The sequence below is a fragment of the Lemur catta genome, chromosome 21 (genome assembly GCF_020740605.2).
Source record: "Lemur catta isolate mLemCat1 chromosome 21, mLemCat1.pri, whole genome shotgun sequence".
NCBI lineage: Eukaryota > Metazoa > Chordata > Mammalia > Primates > Lemuridae > Lemur > Lemur catta.
This window is the reverse complement of record NC_059148.1, coordinates 16,022,499-16,040,150: the sequence shown is the minus strand read 5'-3', so window position 1 is coordinate 16,040,150 and position 17,652 is coordinate 16,022,499. Positions and strand designations below refer to the sequence as shown.

General features: G+C 56.9%; 2 protein-coding genes across 5 annotated transcripts in view; one reads left to right on the top strand and one right to left on the bottom strand.

The window, feature by feature from the left end:
- Positions 1 to 704: 704 nt before the first annotated feature.
- On the bottom strand, positions 705 to 16,174 carry CCDC157 (coiled-coil domain containing 157). 3 transcript variants are annotated; one of them, XM_045534452.1, is made up of 13 exons: positions 15,872 to 16,174; positions 12,503 to 12,551; positions 10,259 to 10,470; positions 9,225 to 9,483; positions 7,129 to 7,300; positions 5,831 to 6,473; positions 5,069 to 5,146; positions 4,543 to 4,733; positions 3,136 to 3,312; positions 2,819 to 2,987; positions 1,658 to 1,797; positions 1,125 to 1,213; positions 705 to 1,036 (listed from the first exon to the last, which is right to left on the bottom strand). In XM_045534452.1, exons 4-13 carry the CDS (start codon positions 9,470 to 9,472, stop codon positions 787 to 789), a joined length of 2,157 nt encoding a protein of 718 aa, XP_045390408.1. In that variant the 5' UTR covers positions 9,473 to 9,483; positions 10,259 to 10,470; positions 12,503 to 12,551; positions 15,872 to 16,174; the 3' UTR covers positions 705 to 786. The 3 variants fall into 3 exon arrangements, with proteins under 3 accessions (XP_045390408.1, XP_045390409.1, XP_045390410.1); XM_045534453.1 differs by having other exon boundaries at positions 10,259 to 10,455; XM_045534454.1 differs by lacking the exon at positions 10,259 to 10,470.
- Positions 16,059 to 17,652, top strand: part of SF3A1 (splicing factor 3a subunit 1) — a 19,568-nt gene continuing 17,974 nt past the window's right edge. For both annotated transcript variants that reach the window (XM_045534451.1, XM_045534449.1), the window contains exon 1: positions 16,059 to 16,270. In XM_045534451.1, coding sequence (XP_045390407.1) covers positions 16,208 to 16,270 — 63 coding nt within the window. In that variant the 5' untranslated portion in view covers positions 16,059 to 16,207. The remainder of the gene's footprint in view (positions 16,271 to 17,652) is intronic.

Here is a 17,652-nt window from a genome sequence, read left to right as displayed (position 1 = left end):
GTGCCTGGTGTAGCTGGTGGCATCAGTGCCCAGCCACTGGCATCCTGGGCTGGGTGGGCCCCAAGGGACAGGCCTGGTCAAGCCAGGGCTGGCTGGGGTGTCCAGCTCTCTGGTTTGCAAGGCTTTGCCCTGCCTTGAGTGGCCTCCTGGGGCTCTGACCTCCAGAATTTAGAGAAACCCTTTGTGACTCTCACCATTTCCTAAATGCAAGAAGTTCCTCAGGGAAAGGGGGCCTGACGTTCTTGGGCCCTTCGTGTCCCCAGCCCCAGGTTCTGAGCCAGGGAGGGAGGCTAAGGCCACCGCTGCCCTCTGCCTGCCTCTGTGAGCCCAGGGCCGGGGTCCCAGCCTCTGACTCCTTGCTTGTCTCAGGTGTCCTCACTGGCCCTTCTCTGCACACCTCCACCCTGATCCTCCTCTCCATTGGTGCCAGTCACTGAGTCCAGGTTTACCCCTTGGCCCTTGCTGTGGGGATAGAAAGACTGCCCTTCACCTGGCCCATGCACTAGAAGCTTCTTTCTGCCCTTGGTGTGCTGTCTTCTCTCAATAGTCTGGAGGAAGGAGGTAGGAAGTTCCCATTTACTGAGGGCTCATAGTGCCAGGACTCTGCTAGCCAATGACCTGCATGGCTGGGGACTCAGTGGTCCCTGCCCAAGACAGGGAAGGAAGGGCTGTCCCCCCGACTCAGCCACACTGTGAGGCCAAGATTGCTGTGGGTACATGGCGGGGGCTTTATTACAGTGGGTGGGTTGCCAGCCGCCTGCCATCCAGCCCCAGCCCTGCCGCAGGCTACATGGGTCGCTTCTGGGGCTGGTGTGCAGATCTGGCCTGGCCCTGGCCTGGGGACAGTCTCCTCCTCAGCCTGGCCAAGGCCCGGATGGGGTTCTGGGCACAGATGGCTGAGTGGGTCACATCCTCCAGGGAGGACTTGCTGGGCTGGCCGCAGGGCTGCTGAGGTGTGGATGCTCGGGGCTGGCCTGGCAAGGTCCTGCTCGCACTGCCTGTCCTGCTGCCAGGAGGGTGCCACTTGCCCAGGGGCCTGAGGGAGGACCAGATCCAACAGCCCATGAGCGAGGGGGACCACTCCACCCACCCATCTGCCCCACCTCTGGCAGAGCCTCACTCACCCTGGGGACGCTCTCTGAGCCTGCGTCGGGGGTGCTGCTCCCTGAGTTCCCTTGCTGGGAGGGGACCAGAGCTGGTCCTGCGGGATCAACTGCAGAGAAAGCCAAGCTCAGGAGGGCCCAGGAGGCCCCTCCCCACTGCACAGAGAGGGGATCATAGCTGGGGATAGGGAAGGAGGGCCCAAACCCATAACCTTGGTCCCTTCCCTAAGGGGTGGGGCGTAAGAAGCCTTCGAGGGCCCATGCTCAGCTGCAGACCCTCGGGCAGGCAATAAGTGTGGGAAGGCTGCTTTTCGACAAGGCTCTGGCTACATGGGAAATACAGGTACGAAGGGCTATAAGGGACTCTGGAGCCAGAAGCCACTGGATGCATATCACCCTCAGGCTCCGAAACGTGGAAGATGTTTCACAGAAGCACAGCCTAAAGCCACGTGTGTTGAGGTGGGCTTTCAACAAGTTCCCACAGTACAGTCTAAAGACCTCTGATGGCTAGGGGCTTCCTCCAAGTCCCCAAGGGCCCACCCTCTCAGGCCCACCTTGAGGTCCCCGTGCTGGGCCACCTCCCGGATTTTAGACAGCATCGACTGGAGCCGCCCATTCTCCTCCTGCAGGACCCGGATGCGGATGTCGTTGGCCTGCACCTGCCTCTCCATGTCGTCCGTGACGTTGCCAGAATCTGCAGGGACATGCTATCTGGTCCCCCACACCCCACCGGGTCTCCCTCTGGGGCCCAGTGGGATGGGACTATAGAGGCAGGCACAGCAGCGTGGGGGGGGCGCTGGCAGGTGCAGGCAAGCTTGGCAGAGCACTGGGCCTCCCATCTTGTCTTCCTGCTCCTGAGGCCTTGTTCCCCCATTCCTGTCCCCCCTGCCGGCTGGGAAGGTGACCACAGTATTAAAAACTTGAGAGCTGGGCAGGCCCTGGAGCTTGCAGAGGACTTAGCTAATAAGCAAGAGAGGGAATCTCTTCCAAGGCCGCCTGTTTTTGGCGGGCCAGAGAGAAAAAGTGAGCCGTCCAAAACCACACAGCCAGCGCTGGGCATGAGTCACGGGCATTCAGGAGGTCGCCCTTTCCCACGGCTGTGGGATGGACATTTCCTTCTGGCTGCATGACCCTGGGCAAGCTGCTGCCCGCTCTGCTTCTCGCTTTCCTGGTTTGTCAAAAGGGGCTGCTGACCGCCTTGCAGGGAGGTTGAGGGGGACACAGGGCCTGGCACTTGGTGCTCAGGAGGGATGACTCAGCATGAGCAGCTCCCCTGGACACTCTGTGAATGGACTACGCCCAGAGCTTTAGAGGGCTGCAGGGGCTGGGAGGAGGACCTGGGTCGCCTGACATCCAACCCTGTGCCAAGACGGGGACCCAGCACTCCTGTGCCGTGGGGTCCAGGACACCAGCCCCACAGCGTGGTTTGGGGAGACACCAGGAAAAGGGATGTGGGGAAGTAGAGCGAGGGCATGTGACGTGGTGAAGAGCATGGGCTACAGAGACAGCCACTCTGGCTCTGCACTTGGCTCTTGTGACTGGGGGCAGTCACATCACCGGGCTACACGGGGAGGATAACACACAAAGCACCTTTGTGGTGCTGGCCACCCTTGCTGCAAGCTGGGGAACTGCAGCCCCAGTGTCCTGCCCATCAGAGCCCTCAGCTGCCCACCCTGGGCCCCGGTGTGCCTGTGGCACCATCCCTGGTCCCCTACTTTGCATCTGGGCTTCGCTGGGCCTGTGCAGGTCTGGGAAGGCCACCAGCAGCCGCTCCCGCTCCCTCAGCTCCACCAGCTGCTGCTCCAGCTCCAAGATGGTGAGCCGCAGGTCTGTGGTCACCTGCTCCAGGCCTTGCTTCTCCCGCTGCAGGCTCTGCAGCAGCTCCTGGGCAGGGGGAGGCTTAGGCCTGGCTCCTGAGCCACATGCTCCCAGCTCCCCTGGGGACATGGTACCCAACCCCCAGACGTGAGACAGGCCTGCAGGCACTCGGGTGGCGGAGGCTCCTCTGGTGAAAGGGAAGAACTGCCCTCACCTGCTGGGCCCGGAGCTGGCACTGCCCCTGCTCCCTCTCGCCCCGCAAGCTCTGTAGCTGCTCCTCCACGCAGGCCCTCTGGGCCTCAGCCTCGTCCAGGCTGCCCCGCAGTTCCTCGCGCTCCTGGTCCAGGCTGTCCAGCTGCTGTAGCAGGGTGCGCTGCTTGGCCTGCAGGGACTGGGTGGGAATGGATGGGCAGGGAGGCCATTAGGCCCACGGGGCCAGGCCCAGCCACGTGGGACTAAAGAGGCTCCGGTATCTGCTACCCTCCCGGCCGCTGCCCTCAGGGCGTGTCTGTGCATAGGCGAGGTTGGCACAGCAGAGGGCGAGGGCAGAGGGAAGCCCGGTGGCACATGTGCCCCCTGGAAAGCCCTTGGCTGACTCTGGGCCTCACCCCACCTCTACCCAGTCACAGTCCCCACTTGGAGAGGAACTCCAGAAACCAGGCTTTTCTCAGAAACCTTAGGTGCCCAGTGTCACATCAGCCCATGTCACTGAAACCCACATTTCCCGACACCCACAGAGTGTAAAGCAGGAAGAGCTGGTGTGCTCTGAGTCCAGGCTCCACCTCTCACTAGCCGTGCGGCCTTGGGCCACTTCCTTAACCTCACCAAGCCTCAGTTTCTGCATCCTTAAAATGGGGATGACAACAGTATCCATCTCCTACCCTTGTGGCAGGGAGTGAGAACAAGAGGACTGCAGAGCCTGAAGCCCAGTGCCTGGGTCACAGTAGACACCCAATACGTGGTGACGGTGACTGTGACTGTCCGCAAGGCACCGAGAAAAGCACCCACTGGGGCAGAAAGGATTTCCCTACCCAGGGCCTGTGCCTGACCCTGGGGACTCTTAACTGGGCTCCTGGCTCCCTGCTGAGCCTTTGTGGGTAAGCCCCGCCAGGACAGCCCCCAGACCTGTCCCCTTCACTGGGTGGCTAGTCACCTGCTCCCTCAGCCACACCCCTGGGGACTCATGTGAGACCCCACTGCCCAGAGTACAGCTGCACCGTGGCTCACCCTCTGCCCTTCCTGTCCTTCCCCTGGCTAATGGACTGATCACCAGCCACTGGTGTCCCGCTCAAAGGCCACCTCCTCCCAGAAGCCATTCTGGATTCCCATGGCAGATATGGTTGGCCCTCCCTGGACCCCGGCAGCACTTTCTCCGCCCCTCTTAGCCCTCTGGCAGGAGATATGTGGCATATCTGCTCATCCTTGCCTGGTGGGGAACCCTCCAGAGTGAGGCCTCACTGGGCAGTATCTGTCCGTGGGTCACTGTTCTCCCAGTCCTGGCTCAGGGCAGACTCTCTGTACATAGATACATAGATGAGCCCCCCCACTCCCTGACAGTGGAGCCCTCTTCCTGCAGCCCACATCGTGGGCACCCAGGGCCTGGCGAGGCCCCCGGGCTCACCTCCTGGTGGAGGACCATGCTGTCGACACGGGCCTTCTCCTTGTCCAGCTCCGTGCTGGCCCAGCAGATCTGCTGGCTGGCCCCCTCCAGCCGCCCCGCCAGCAGCTGCACCTGCTCCTCCAGCTGCTGCACTTGCCTCTCGGCCACCGCCCTGCGCTCGCCTTCCTCCTGCAGCTGCTGGGCCTTCGCCTCTGCAGGATCGAGCGGGTATAGGAGGCGTAGGGCAGGGGAGCCCCGGGTGCAAGTCCCTGTACTACCTCTGACCCAGCTGGGACCAGAGGAGGGGGTCACATCCCATCTCCGGGCGTCAGCGTCCTCAGCCACATAATGGGGCTCTGGACCCCTCACCTGAAGTGGGTTTGTAAAACAGAAGGCGCTCTCTGGGTGGGAGGTGGCACCCCAGCTTGGTCATCGCCCAACAGTGTGGACGGTCAGGCCCACCCTTTATCTTTGTCCTGGAAGCTCAGGGGACAGAGATGGAGGGTGCTCGTCCAGCTGTGGCACAGCTTGAGATGGGGCTTCTTACCCACAGCCTGCGTTGACTCCTGCTGCTGCTTCAGTTCCCTTTCCAGGGCGGCCACCTTTGTCTTTAGGTCACTGGTTTCTATGGCAGCCGAGAGAGAGGCCCTTCAGAGGCCCCTTGGGCCGGGCGGCAGCCTTCACGCCCGGCGCGCCCTGCAGCGTGGAGGCAGCCCTCGTGGTGCAGAGGGGCCACCCAGGGTTACAGGAGCTCTGGGGAGGGCCGGGGGTCTGGGCCCCGTCCACCCTGCCCCTCACTGGCTGGCTGCCATGTGTCTGCACCTCTGGGCCTCGGTGCCCCCCCACAGAGGCAACAGCGAGGGTGAGAAAGAGCAGTGACTTGCCCGAATCCCTCAGGCCTCATGTTGGCAGGCACCAGCTGACCTCCAGTGCCAGGAGCGGCATCTCTAATGGCTTTCACCAAAGCCACAGGGGCTGCTGCGCTTGGCTGGAGGTGCCAGGGGAATTAACTCCCAGCAGGTAACCCTCCATGACCAGCAGAGTGAGTGGATACATACCCCAGCCCCCTCCCTCCTGACAGGACAGGTCAGAGACATCCCCTGGCATTCCCGGCTGCTCAGGATGTCACTGTCACTGCTGGATAAACAAACCTTTCTTTGCTGCCTCCCCTTCCCTATTTCTTGCCCACACCCCAACCTGGGTTTCTTCCATGCGGATTGCTTGTACTCGAAGCCCTGTCCCAGGAATGCCCATGCTAAGGCTGTGGCAGTGCCCTGGGCACTAGGCGTCCGGCCCCTGGGACACAGACCTGTGAGCAGTTGCTGCTTGTTGCGCTCCCACTCTGCCAGGCGCTGCTTGGCCTCCTCCGCCTGCCGATGCCGCGCCCCCTGCTCCTGCTGCAGCGCCTGCTCCAGCCTGCCCACCTGCTTCCGCAGTCCGGCCTTCTGCCCCTCGGCCTCCTCCAGCTGGGCCCTGAGGGGCCCGACAAGCTGAGTGAGGGCCCCCACGTGCTTACTGAGGTGCATCAGGTCCTTGCTCTGCTCTGCTGCCCAGTGGCCCATGGTGGCAGCAGGCAGTGGCCTGAGCCCCATGCTGTCCTGCACCAGCTTCTGGAACTGGCCTAAGGACGAGGGCAAGTTCTGGCTCTGACACAGGCTGACGACCACCTTGCCCACCTCCTGCAGGCTGCCCTGGACGCTGGTGCACGCGTCACAGGGCACCAGGGCCGTCTCAATGGTCTGGCAGTGGACACTCTTGGTGTTCTTGGTCATGGCTAGACACTGCGGGGAGACTCTGTCAGCGATGGCCTCTGGCTCTTGGCAGGTCTGGGGCAATCTTGGCATTGGGGTGGGGGCCTTGATGAACTTGGCAGCCATACGTTCAGGGCTCCTGGCTGGCTCGTCCTTGGCTGTGGCCTTGGAGGTGGGGGTTTCCCCTTGGTTTTCCCTTTTCTGTGGTCAGGAAAAGAAGGCAGGTGATGGAGATGGGCCTGGGACTGACCAGCTCTCTGAGAACGTTCTGTGATAGCCTTGCCTGAGACATAGACCCTCAGAAGTTATCTGACACCAACACGACTAGGAGAGAACCACCTCCCTCTTTTCCGCTGACTCACCTTACCCAGCCAGGCCCTGCTCTGCTGCCCCCACCCCCACCCCAGGCTTGATGTGATTACATGCATGGCGATATTGGGAGGGTAATGGTGACAGTAACAGCTGCCGGTTACTGAGGTCTTGCTTAGTGGACTTGCCTGCTCATGTCACTATAACCACTCTCACTTTTAGTTCCCTCCCTGACATGGTGATGGTGGTCATTCCCCACTGGGTGGTTGTGAGGATTACGGGAGAAGCCATAACAAATGAGGCTCATATTCCCCCATTGTACTGATTGAAGAAAACTGAGGTTCAGAGCAGGGAGGATTTCTCCAGAGTCCTGCAGCACAAATGGCAGAGCGAGGGAGCCCAGACATGGCCCCCAAGGCCCGCGTTCTTAACTGCTCTCATGTGTGGGACTTGACTGGGAGGGCAGTGGGGAGCCAGTGAAGGATGCGGAGCTGGGCAGGGTGTGAGGGTGATCACAGTTGGGGGAGGGAGGGTGGGTCCAACCCACCTGGGGGGCCGCCTGCTGGTAGAGCATGCCCAGCCTCAGCAGGCTGTTCCAGAAGCATCGCACCGTGAGCCCCACAGACATGCACGGCCCCACAGCCCGGGCGGAAGGCATCATCTGCTCTGAGCCAAGGGTCTCCAAGTAGCTCGCACAGCTCTGAAGTAGCAGCAGGAGCCTATAGACAGAGATGCCAGGGTTGCTGGGACCTGGGCTGGTGCCAACATGCTCCCTCACACCACACAACTGGCAGCTTCCAGCTCTGGGGAACTGGCCCAAGGCGCCAGGGCCTTGGAGAGTCTCAGCACATGCTGTTGGGCTAGCTTCAAACCCAACCCAGGGGTCACTTCCTCCAGGAAGTCCTCCCTGGTCCCAAGTTCAGTTCAGGGGGCCTCTTGTGGTCCTCCTGGGTGGCAGCACTTCTGCCTGGTTGTTTCCCCACTGGACTGGAAAGCTCTGAGAAGCCAGGCCTGGCCTTGCTTCAGTTCTATTCTGAATCCTTGGAAAGTTCTGGGTGAATAGCTGCCTTATATCAAGTGGCCCAGAGCCTTTCCAGACGACAGAGCTGAGACCTCGAGAGCGGAGGAGCCTGCCCACAGCCACAGGGTGAGTAGGGCAGGGCAGGGGTGTGTGTGCAGTCTCCTGATCCCAGGCAGGGGCTTCTCCTACAGGGCGAGCTGCTTCTGTGACAATGGAGACGTGAGGTAAAGTACAGCCAGGTCTCTATCCTAACCTCCAAGTTCAAAATTAGAGTCAGGTGCTAATTTTAAGGAAAAGGGGTGTTAGAAAGATAAGTGGGGTCTTGGGCAGAGAGGGCCTGGGGGAGGAGGTACCAACCACCTTCAGGCCCTGCCCCCCTTTGGCCAAGGGTCCTCCTCTGTGAATGGGGACAACTGGCACTAGGGAATGGGAAAGCATCTGGACATAGGACAGAACACGGCCTCAGCAGAGCCATCTGTCTGCCCAGACAGCTCCACCCTTGCGGTGGGAGACTGCTGTGCCGCCTGTGTCCTTAGCCATGATGCCATCCACGAACTGAGCTCCTCTAAAGCCTACACCGTGGGCTGGAGGCCATGGCCCTGACCTCCAGGCTTCCCGGGCTGGTCTGGGTCTCAGACCCAGCAGTCACTTATACACACAGGCGTCCAGAGGCTCTGACTCAGCCAGAGGTGGGCAGAGGGGTCAGGCAGGGCGGGGGCATGTCAGCGACAGCTTCACAGAGAAGAGGGTAGTAAGCTGGGCCTTGATGGAGGAGTGGGGCTCGGCCAGACCAGGAATGGGGGTCAGGGCATTCCTAGCAGAGGGACAGCACAGTGCATGGTGCAAAGCCGCAGAGGAAGGAAGGTGTGTTCTGCGCTCACACACGTCCAGTCCCTCGCAGGTTACAAAGGGTGCTTTCATACTGAGGGCTCCTCTAGGCCTCAGGGTGGTAACCCTGGCTTCTCTGTCCCCAGGCAGGTCATCCTGCAACTGCTAGGGTCCCTCTCACATCTCTGCTGCCTGCCTGGCCCCGATGGCTTTATTAGCGTGCGAGGTTTTTGAGCACAGGGAGCCTGGGCTGCGGTCCCCAGGAAGTAGAAGGCTGACAACCACGTTAACCTTAATGATAGCATGAAAGTGGTGGGGCTGCAGGGGAGTCCACTAGCCTCTTTCCAGCAGGGCCGGGATTTGGAAAAACATGTCCCATGTCTGGCCTTGTGATAGGCAGAGGGAACAGCACAGCCCGCAGGACGCCGGGGAAAAGAGCCTGGGATGGAAACTCGGAGCAGCAGCTCTGGTGTCTCCGACACACAGCAACCCTGAGGGAGCAGCTGGGAGTGGCTGGGAGGCAGCAGCCAGAGCTGTGGTGCCACAGAGACCAACAGGCCAGCAACTCCCTGAGGCAGACAGGACAGCACAGCCCAGCACACAACACAACCGAAGGCGAGATCGCTCTGAGGTTCCTGAGCTGGTCTGGTCCCCGACAGGTACTCAGCCAATGGTGAATGTTGTTCCCAATGTCACCACCACCCCTGGAGGAGGGGGTGGGCTTCTGCAGCTGCTCCTGGTTTAAGGGGTGGGTGCCAGCACCCTGAGATGGCCAGGTTGGTCGAGGCCCTCACCTGTCGATGACGAGCTCCAGCAGCACGGCGTGGGACAGCTGCGTGAACTGGGGGTCACCTGGAACATGGTCATAGTGCTCTAGCAGGGCCACCATGTCGAGGTCACAGGCCACACGGTCAGGGAACTTCCAGGACGGGAAGCGCACGGGCCCGGCACGGGAGAACACGTCTACGATGGCGCCCTGCAGGTCAGTGAGGTCCCTGCGCAGGCTGTCCATGCAGGCCTGGCTGCCCAGCAGGTGTGTCATCCTCGCAGCTCCTGGGGCAGGAGAGAGGGGTCCTGCTAGCCAGAGCCATGAGCTGCTGCTGGAGGAACCCCCCAAAACCCTAATTTGCCTAGTGGCTCGTAGGCTGAAAGTCCACTGCAGAACATGGGGAGAGGTCTGTTCCCCAGTCCCAGGTGACAAGGCCTTTTAGGACCCGATTCTGCGCAGCCTTGCCAGCCTCCCTGTCACCCACTCTTCCCCGTGCCCCAGCTGCCGAGTCCATCATCCCACAAGTCCCTTCTGAGAGCCTGTGTGTGCCAGGCCCCTGCTAAAGGCTGAGAGGACACAGCTGTGAATAAGAACGTGCCTACCATCCTTCCCTCCCAGGGCGAACCCTCGAACTCAGGCACAGACAACTGAAAGAGAGTTACAGCTACAGTGTGGTGGGGAGTGTTGGGCCACACCAGGCCACTGTCATCTCCCGCCTAGACCACTGCAGCAGGTTCCAGCTGGGCCACAGGCCTGCCTGCTCCGATCTGATCAACTTCAGCTCCAGAGATCTGGGCCAAACTCTATCTGACCACATCACACTGGCCAACGATGCCTCAGGACTCCCTGTGGCCTGTGGGAGAAAGGCCACCTCCGGCCACAACCCCTACCCTTCCCTCTCCCTCTCCAGCCCCCTCCCACACTCTCCACTCCTACCACTAGCAGCTAGGAGCAGCAGCTCACGCACCAGGCACTTGTCTCTGAATCCTTCCCCATCTGCCCCTCTGTCCGAATCATGCTTCCCCATCCAATTCCCACCACCTGGCTAACTCCTCTCACCCTTCAGGGTTCCAGGATGTCACCTCCTCCAGGAAGGCTTCCCTGAGCACCATCCAGGCTGGGTTAGATAAGCCCTCTGGGCTCCCCCATCTCAGCTCTGATTGTTCTCTGCCCAACAGCCTCCTCTCCAGGCCACCTTAGTCACTGTAGTGTCTCCACTGTGGCCAGCCTGGGGACTGGCCCATTGTAGATGCTCACTGGTAAATGAAGGACTGAGTGATTGAATGGAGAAGAGAAAAAGAATCACAAAGAAAATTTAAAATGCACCAATGTTTAGGGGAAAACAAGTCCTAAAGTGTAAGAGAAGAAAACCTGAAGACTTGTACTGAGACCTATCCTAACCACTCTGGTGACAGGGAGCCCGTTACATCTTGAGTCCCAGCCCTGCCCCTTCCTGGCTGTGTGGACTCAGGCGAGTCACTTTATCCTTCTGAGCCCCAGCTGCTTCAGCTGTAAAATGGGGACACTGTCCCCAGGCAGTCTGAGTTGTTGTAAAGACTTTAAAGGGGTCATGAGTACAGTGCTTGGTCCAAGGCGAGGCACCAGTAAAGTTCTCAAGCAATATTAACTATTATTATGAGGAATAATATTATTAGCAGTAACAACAGCAAAGACATCCTTGTCTTGAGCAGATGCATGGCTCCCATACTTCCCCGATTCCCCAGCGGCTTCTCATCCATCTTCCAGAGCCTGTGGACACCTGAAGATAGTGATTGGATGAACCATCCATGGCCCTTGACTCAGCAGGTGGAGAGGCAAGACACTGTCCTGGCCCATCACCCTCCGGCAGGGCTGAGGTGCGAGTCAGGAGCTGGTTTCAGAGCCAGCACTCTGCTGGAGTAGGGCACTGGTGCAGATGCTGAGCTCCAGCCCCTCCCACCTGCCAGGAGCGGCCCCTTGTTCTTCGTGGATTTCTCAGTAGCAGGAAGCACCTGCTTGCAACAGAGCCACTCCCTGAAATGCAGAGGCTACTTGGGCAGTATTTAGGCCACAGTCCTTTCCACCTCCAGCAAGTCCAGGCTGGGTAGGAAACCCCTCTTATCCAAAATCTATCCTCCTCCAACCTCCCTCATCCCAGAAAATGGTACCTACTGTGTGCCATTTAGCCTACTTAGCCCAAGCCCAGGTATGTCCTCAAATCCCCTCTTTCCTCTGCCCCTACATCATCCCAGCACCAAGTGCTGCCAATCCTACATCCAGATCACACCTGGAAGCCAGAACATCTCTCCACTGTCACTGCTCCTGCCCCGCCATCTCTCCAGACCACTGCCACAGCCTCCCTGTGAGGTCAACCACTTTCCTTGGGCCCAGCACCACCTCGCCCATCCTGTCCATGGCAACCAGGGTGACTGTTTAAAAACGCAACTCAGCCCCTGCTCAGACCCTTTTAATGTCTTTCTGCAGCACTAAAGACTGGGAAACTGGAGGGGCGCGGTGGCTTATGCCTATAATCCTAGCACTCTGGGAGGCTGAGGTGGGAGGATCGCTCGAGCTCAGGAGTTCAAGACCAGCCTGAGCAAGAGCAAGACCCCATCTCTACTAAAAATAAAAAGAAATTAGCCAGAAAACTAAAAATATATAGAAAAATTTAGCCGGGCATGGTGGTGCATGCCTGTAGTCCCAACTACTCGAGAGGCTAAGGCAGAAGGATTGCTCGAGCTCAGGAGTTTGGGGTTGCTGTGAGCTAGGCTGACGCCATGGCACTCTAGCCCAGGCAAAAGACTGGGAAACTTCCTGGGGCCCTGGCACTGTGTGGTCTCACCCCTCCACTTCAGTGTCTCACCACCCAGAACGCGCCCCTCTCTACACTTCATCTAGATAAGACACCTCCCTCAGGTCTTTAAAGAAAGCACGCCAGGTCCCCAGGCCAGGTGAGGTCCCCTGTTACACCTTGTCAGAGCACCGTGTTCTTTTTCTTCCCAGCACACACAACCACCGGAATGGAATCATTATTTAAGTCATTATTAAGGATTGACAGCCTGTCTCCCTGTGAGAGTGTGGTATGGCCTGGTCACCTGGGCCAAGAGCCCTGAGGGCCAGCCTGTGCCCACAGGTTCTGGGAAGCTCAGAGGCACCTAAGGGTGGTTGCTGAGAGCTGACTTGGATTCCTCAGCCTCCCAGAGGACTGGGCCTTGCCCTTACCTCCATGTAAGTGCCTGCCTATAGAGCCGGAGCGACTGAGTGTCTGGCTCTCATACAAGACTGTGGGCTCTGGGGCTCTGGGTCAGAGGCTTATCCGAGTACCTGGCTTCCTGTCTCCAGTGCAGGCCTTGCCCGAGCAGCTCTTCAGTCCCTGGGAATGGATGAAGGAGAGAGTGAGAGAATGCACAGGCAGGCAGGGCTTTCTGGGGGGCAGGGTGGAGGCTGTCTGGGAAGAGGGCTAGAGGAATGGGGTGAGGGAGAGGGCAGTGGGATGCCTGCCTTGAGCCTGAGCAGAGGGCATGCTTCAATAGTGCTAGTTCTGGCAGGGCGCAGTGGCTCATGCCTGTAATCCCAGCACTTTGGGAGGCCGAGGCAGGAGAACTGCTTGAGGCCAGGAGTTGGAGACCAGCCTGGCAACACAGTGAGACCTCATCTCTCTCTCTCTCTCTTTTTTTCCTCACCAATATACTAACTAGGATCAAAACCCCATCTCTACAAAAAATAAGAAAAATTAGCCAGGTGTGGTGGCACACACCTGTAGTCCCAGCTACTCAGGAAGCTAAGGTGGGAGGATCACTTGGGCCCAGGAGTTCGAGGTTGCAGTGATCTGTGATCATGCCACTGCACTCCAGCCTGGGTGACAGAGCAACACTCTGTCTTTAAAAAATAGTGCTAGATCTGATTAAACCTACTGTGTGCCACTTCCCCAAATCTTCCTCCTTTACACAGAAGAGGATACTGAGGCTCTGGAAAGTTAGGGGGCTAGCCCAACGTCACTCAGGGAGCTCAGATTCTCAGTGCAACATCTCTGTTCTATTCTCAGGCCATGCTGCTTCTAGAGCAGCAGTGTCCAAAAGAAATAAAAGGCAAGCCACGTACAGGATTTTAGATATTCTGTTAGACACTGATGGGGTACAAGAAATGCTACCCCAAAATACAGCACTTTGGAAACTGAGAAAACTGCAGAAGCAGGAAGACCACAATCACCTTCCCCTCATCCATTTCCCTGCAACAGGCCACTAGGAAAGTCCCTCTCTGACCTTCTCCCTCCCTTCTCTTCTGTGACAGGTGTCCTGCTCTATACCTAGTTCAGAAGGAATGTCACAAAGGGACACCTAGAAGAATCTGAACACATGGGCCTTGTTAAATTCTCCACCCGTTTACTTCTGCACAATTGTCCATGAAAATACACAGACCACCCCATTTCTTTGGGTCTTCATTTCTGAAGGCTCCCATGTTAGGGAAAAATTTATTAAATAAATTTATATGCTTTTCTCTTATAAATCTATCTTGTTATAGGCATCTCAGCCATGAACCTAGCAATGAGTGAGGAAAAGACTTTTTCTCCCCCACACATTAAAAAGAAATTAAGAAATTTAAAAATAGGCAAATTAATTTTAATAACATTTTATTTAACCCAATATACTGCAAATATCATCATTTCAATATGAACTCAAGATAAAATTATTAAGGAGATTTTTTTACATTCTTATTTTTGGTATTATGTCTCAAAGTCCAATGTCTATTTGACACAGCACATCTCTGTTTGGACCAGATACCATTCAAGTGCTCGAAAGCCACATGGGCTGGTGGCTACTGTACTGAGCAGTGTGGGTGGAGAGGGTCAGATGCTGTGTGCTCATCCAGCAAATGGGGACTGATTAACAACTATGTGCCAGGCACTGTGTCAAGACCAGGGACAGAGCAGGGCACATGGAGCCCTGTATTCCAGGAACCACCAACTATGTCTGACAGTCTCTGCAAGAGGTAAGCTTGGGTGTGTCAGCTCCACCCACATGATGGGAAGTGATGTGTGTCCACCCCACGACACTCATACACGCAAACAAACACATCCCACACACATGCTGCCTTGACAACTATCTCTCATGAGATACTGCTGCCCAAGAGATTTTATGTCCCCAAGGAGGGAGGTGGAAACAAAGGGAAACAACAGACTAAAACATTCTGGGTTTCCTTCTTGATATGAGCATGAAGTAAATAAATAAAGCAAACAAGAAGCCCCAACCTGGGAGCAAGCATATTCAGGTGGCAAAGCATCTGGAACTCATAAGCTTGCTTGCGAAGGCACCAAGAAACATTGATCTGCTCACTTTCAAACAACTATAGCTGCCGTCTGAGGCTATCTCGGGCTATCAGCTCCCATTAGCTTCTGGTTCAGATAAGTAGCAGCGAATGCCAGACTATCAAGACTATCCAAGGTTACTTCGTGTCCTTTCTTCTGAAAATTAAGGTTATGCAGATATAGGCATGGTTTCAGAAGCACTTAGGTGTGTGTCAAGTGAAGGAGCATTTGACGTGGGCTTTCTCTGTAATTACTCGATCTTGAGTGGAACCCTCAGCCTGAAGCTGTCAGCCCTGCACTGTACCTGTGACCACACAGGTGACAGCACTAATTGATCCAGCACTGCCCTTAGGGAGCAGCAGCAGCTAACTGTGCCTCTCCTCAGTTCCCTGGGGCTCAAGGTGGACTTTTGACTCCCAGGGAAGGGCAGAAGCCTTTCCTCCACTCCCATTCAACACTCAAGCCTCTCTGAGAACTCTACCCCACTGGTAAAGATTATTCCTACCTCCCAGCCAATGTGCCCACTGAGATTCAAAGTCACCACCGTGAAAACACTTTGGAAACTCTAAAACCAACTATATGGCAGTTGTCAGTCTCTGACCTGGGGTGGTTAATTGCCTGGATCCCTGGGGACACCGAAGGGACCAAGTGAGAACAAAGGAATAACTAACTGCACTAATAGTGGAGTAAGACTGGCCTGAGTTTGGATTCCCACTCCACCAACTCCGAACTTCACTGTCCTTATCTGTAGATTGCTACAAGGAATAAATGATGTGATACGTGAAGTGTTTGGCACAGGGTCTGGCTCATGGTAAATGTTCAATACATCCTAGCTATCATTATTATTCCCCATTAATAATAACAATGACATAAACCAGCTGCGATGTGTGTGGGGGAGGGGATAAGGGGAAGAGGGTCCAGGTAAGGGGGGATCTCAGGAGGGGGAGAGAAGCCTGCAGGATTGGAGGCCTGCCTCTGGGAAGCGAGGGGCGTGGTCTGCAGGGCCGCACCTGTGGGAATGAGGGGTGGAGCCTAAAGAAGCAGCCCTGAATTGAGAGGGTCCCGTGGGGCTTGCGGGCGGGGCTACGGAAGGCCGCAGGTAGAACTTAGAAAAGGCAGGCCCAAGGGAGAAGGGACCGGTGGGAATTAAGGGCGTTGTTTTGAAAGGGGTCTTTGGAGGGTGGGCCTAGAGTGAAAGCGGGAGCTGTAAGGGAGTAGGAAGGTGGGGCTTTGAGGCTGCAGGCCTGAGGGGAGAGGGGCTCCCCTAAGTGAGAGGCCAACCGGAGGGCGCAGGGCCCGTGGACTGCGGGGTCGGAGGGGGCGAAGAATTGGCTGTGGAGTAAAGGAGGGGTCAGGGCTGCGAGGTCAGGTGCTGCAGAACATCTCACCTGCCTCCGGCGTCGCGGCTTCGGCCTCTGTGTCTGGCTGGCTCGTGGAACTGCCCCTGGCGCGCCCACGGCTTCTGGGATCCCCTAAAACCGCTATCCCGGCGCCGCGGCCGCTGCCATGGCAACTGCGTCGCGGGCTACGGCGCCCGCGGGGAGGGGGGAAGCACGCCACGGAAGGGGGCGGGCCCGGAAATGCGTCAGCCTCACCTCCTCGGCGACGACTCTCTCGGCCGCCGCCATTTTGGGAGCTGGTCGTACCGTCCGGCCGGGAGGCTGTCTTGACGCTGCACCTCTTACCGATACGGAGGCGGACTGGCAGCCCTGAGCGTCGCAGTCATGCCGGCCGGACCCGTGCAGGCGGTGCCTCCGCCGCCGCCGGTGGCCACCGAACCCAAACAGGTACCTCGCCTCCCCCCCCCCGCCCCCAGCCTGCAGCCCGAGCCTAGGCCTGGGCGCTCCTCCCTCGCGCTGGAAGAGGCGGCCTCTCTGGGAGGGCTTGGAGGGACTGCAAGTCCCGGGAGGCTGCGCGCGGCCGCGCTGTCTTCTCGAAGCCAACGAGCGCTCTAGAACAGCGGTTCTCAAAGTGGTAGGACCGGCAGTATCATTGCGACCTGGGAGCTTGTTAGGAATGCGGAGTCTCCACCTCAGATCCTCTAAATAGGAATCTGCATTTCAACAAGATCCCAAGGTGATTTCACTAAAGTGTGAGAAGCATTGTTTCGCCAACTGTCTTTGGCAGTTGGGCCTCCCAGCCTTTGCCCGGTAATCCCTAATTTTCCAGTCCGCACGGTACGTTCTTGGATGTTAATTCTCAGCATCTACTCAGCGTTTACCCTAGACCAGACACCGTGCCAGGCCCCGACGTCACCGGAATGAATCGGGCACGACCCTTGCCTATGGAGCTCACAGACTAATGGGAAGACAGACATACCTGAATACTTAGCAGATGTTTATTGTTAAGTATTGGCCGTAAATGATATAGTGTCATCCATCCATCCCTTAAAAAGCTCTCAGTCGTGCTACTGAAGACTATCTCTTAAAAAAAAAAAAGAGAGAGAGAAAGAAAGAGCTCTCAGTTGAAGGGAAAACTGTGCATAATAATTGTATGGTATCAGATACCGCATGCTAGAAGTTTCAGGTACAAAGGACATGGTACTCTAATCAGCATTGCTTGCTGAAGTCAAGAGGAGATTAAGGTAGGGGAAGGTCACAGGAGTGAAAGGTAAATTGCTTTTAGAAGGATGAATAGGAGTTCACCAGGGAGGTGATTAGGGAAGGGAAATAGTAATTTTTATTCATTCATCAAACATTTATTGAGCACATACTATATGCTGATCACTGCTTTGGGTTCAGAATAAAGGAGGGACATGACTGAAGAGGCTATGCCCTCTCCACAAATATTTAAGTGCCTTTGCATCCCTGGCATTTTCTGAGGCACTGGGGGAAATAAACAAGGTAGTACCGGATAATAAGTACAAAGACTGAGGTAAGAATCAGATGTTGCCTCTGGTCAAGGGTAAATGAACAAGTGGTGTTGAAGTGTAGGGTTAGGAGAGTGGTGGCAGGAGGTGCGATTCTTAGGATTTGAACTTTTCCTTGTAGATGATGGCAAGAAAAGGAAGCATTTTACACCAGATAGTGACATTTGTGTTTCAGAAATTCAGGTAGGTAGGCAGTGATGTGGAGAATCACTAGGAGGGAGGGAGACCAGTCAGTCACTCTATTCAAAAGATGCTCAGCTTCAAAAAGACCATAGGAGACCAAGTAAAAAAAAAAAAGAA

Bases quoted from the DNA above. Each gene is read 5' to 3' on its own strand.
- CCDC157 (XM_045534452.1), bottom strand. From the start codon at position 9,472: ATGACACACCTGCTGGGCAGCCAGGCCTGCATGGACAGCCTGCGCAGG. The intron at 6,474-7,128 runs GTGGGTTGGACC...TCCTGACCACAG, and splicing joins ACCAGCAGGCGGCCCCCCAG to AAAAGGGAAAACCAAGGGGA. The intron at 1,037-1,124 runs GTGAGTGAGGCT...GTCCTCCCTCAG, and splicing joins GCTCAGAGAGCGTCCCCAGG to GCCCCTGGGCAAGTGGCACC.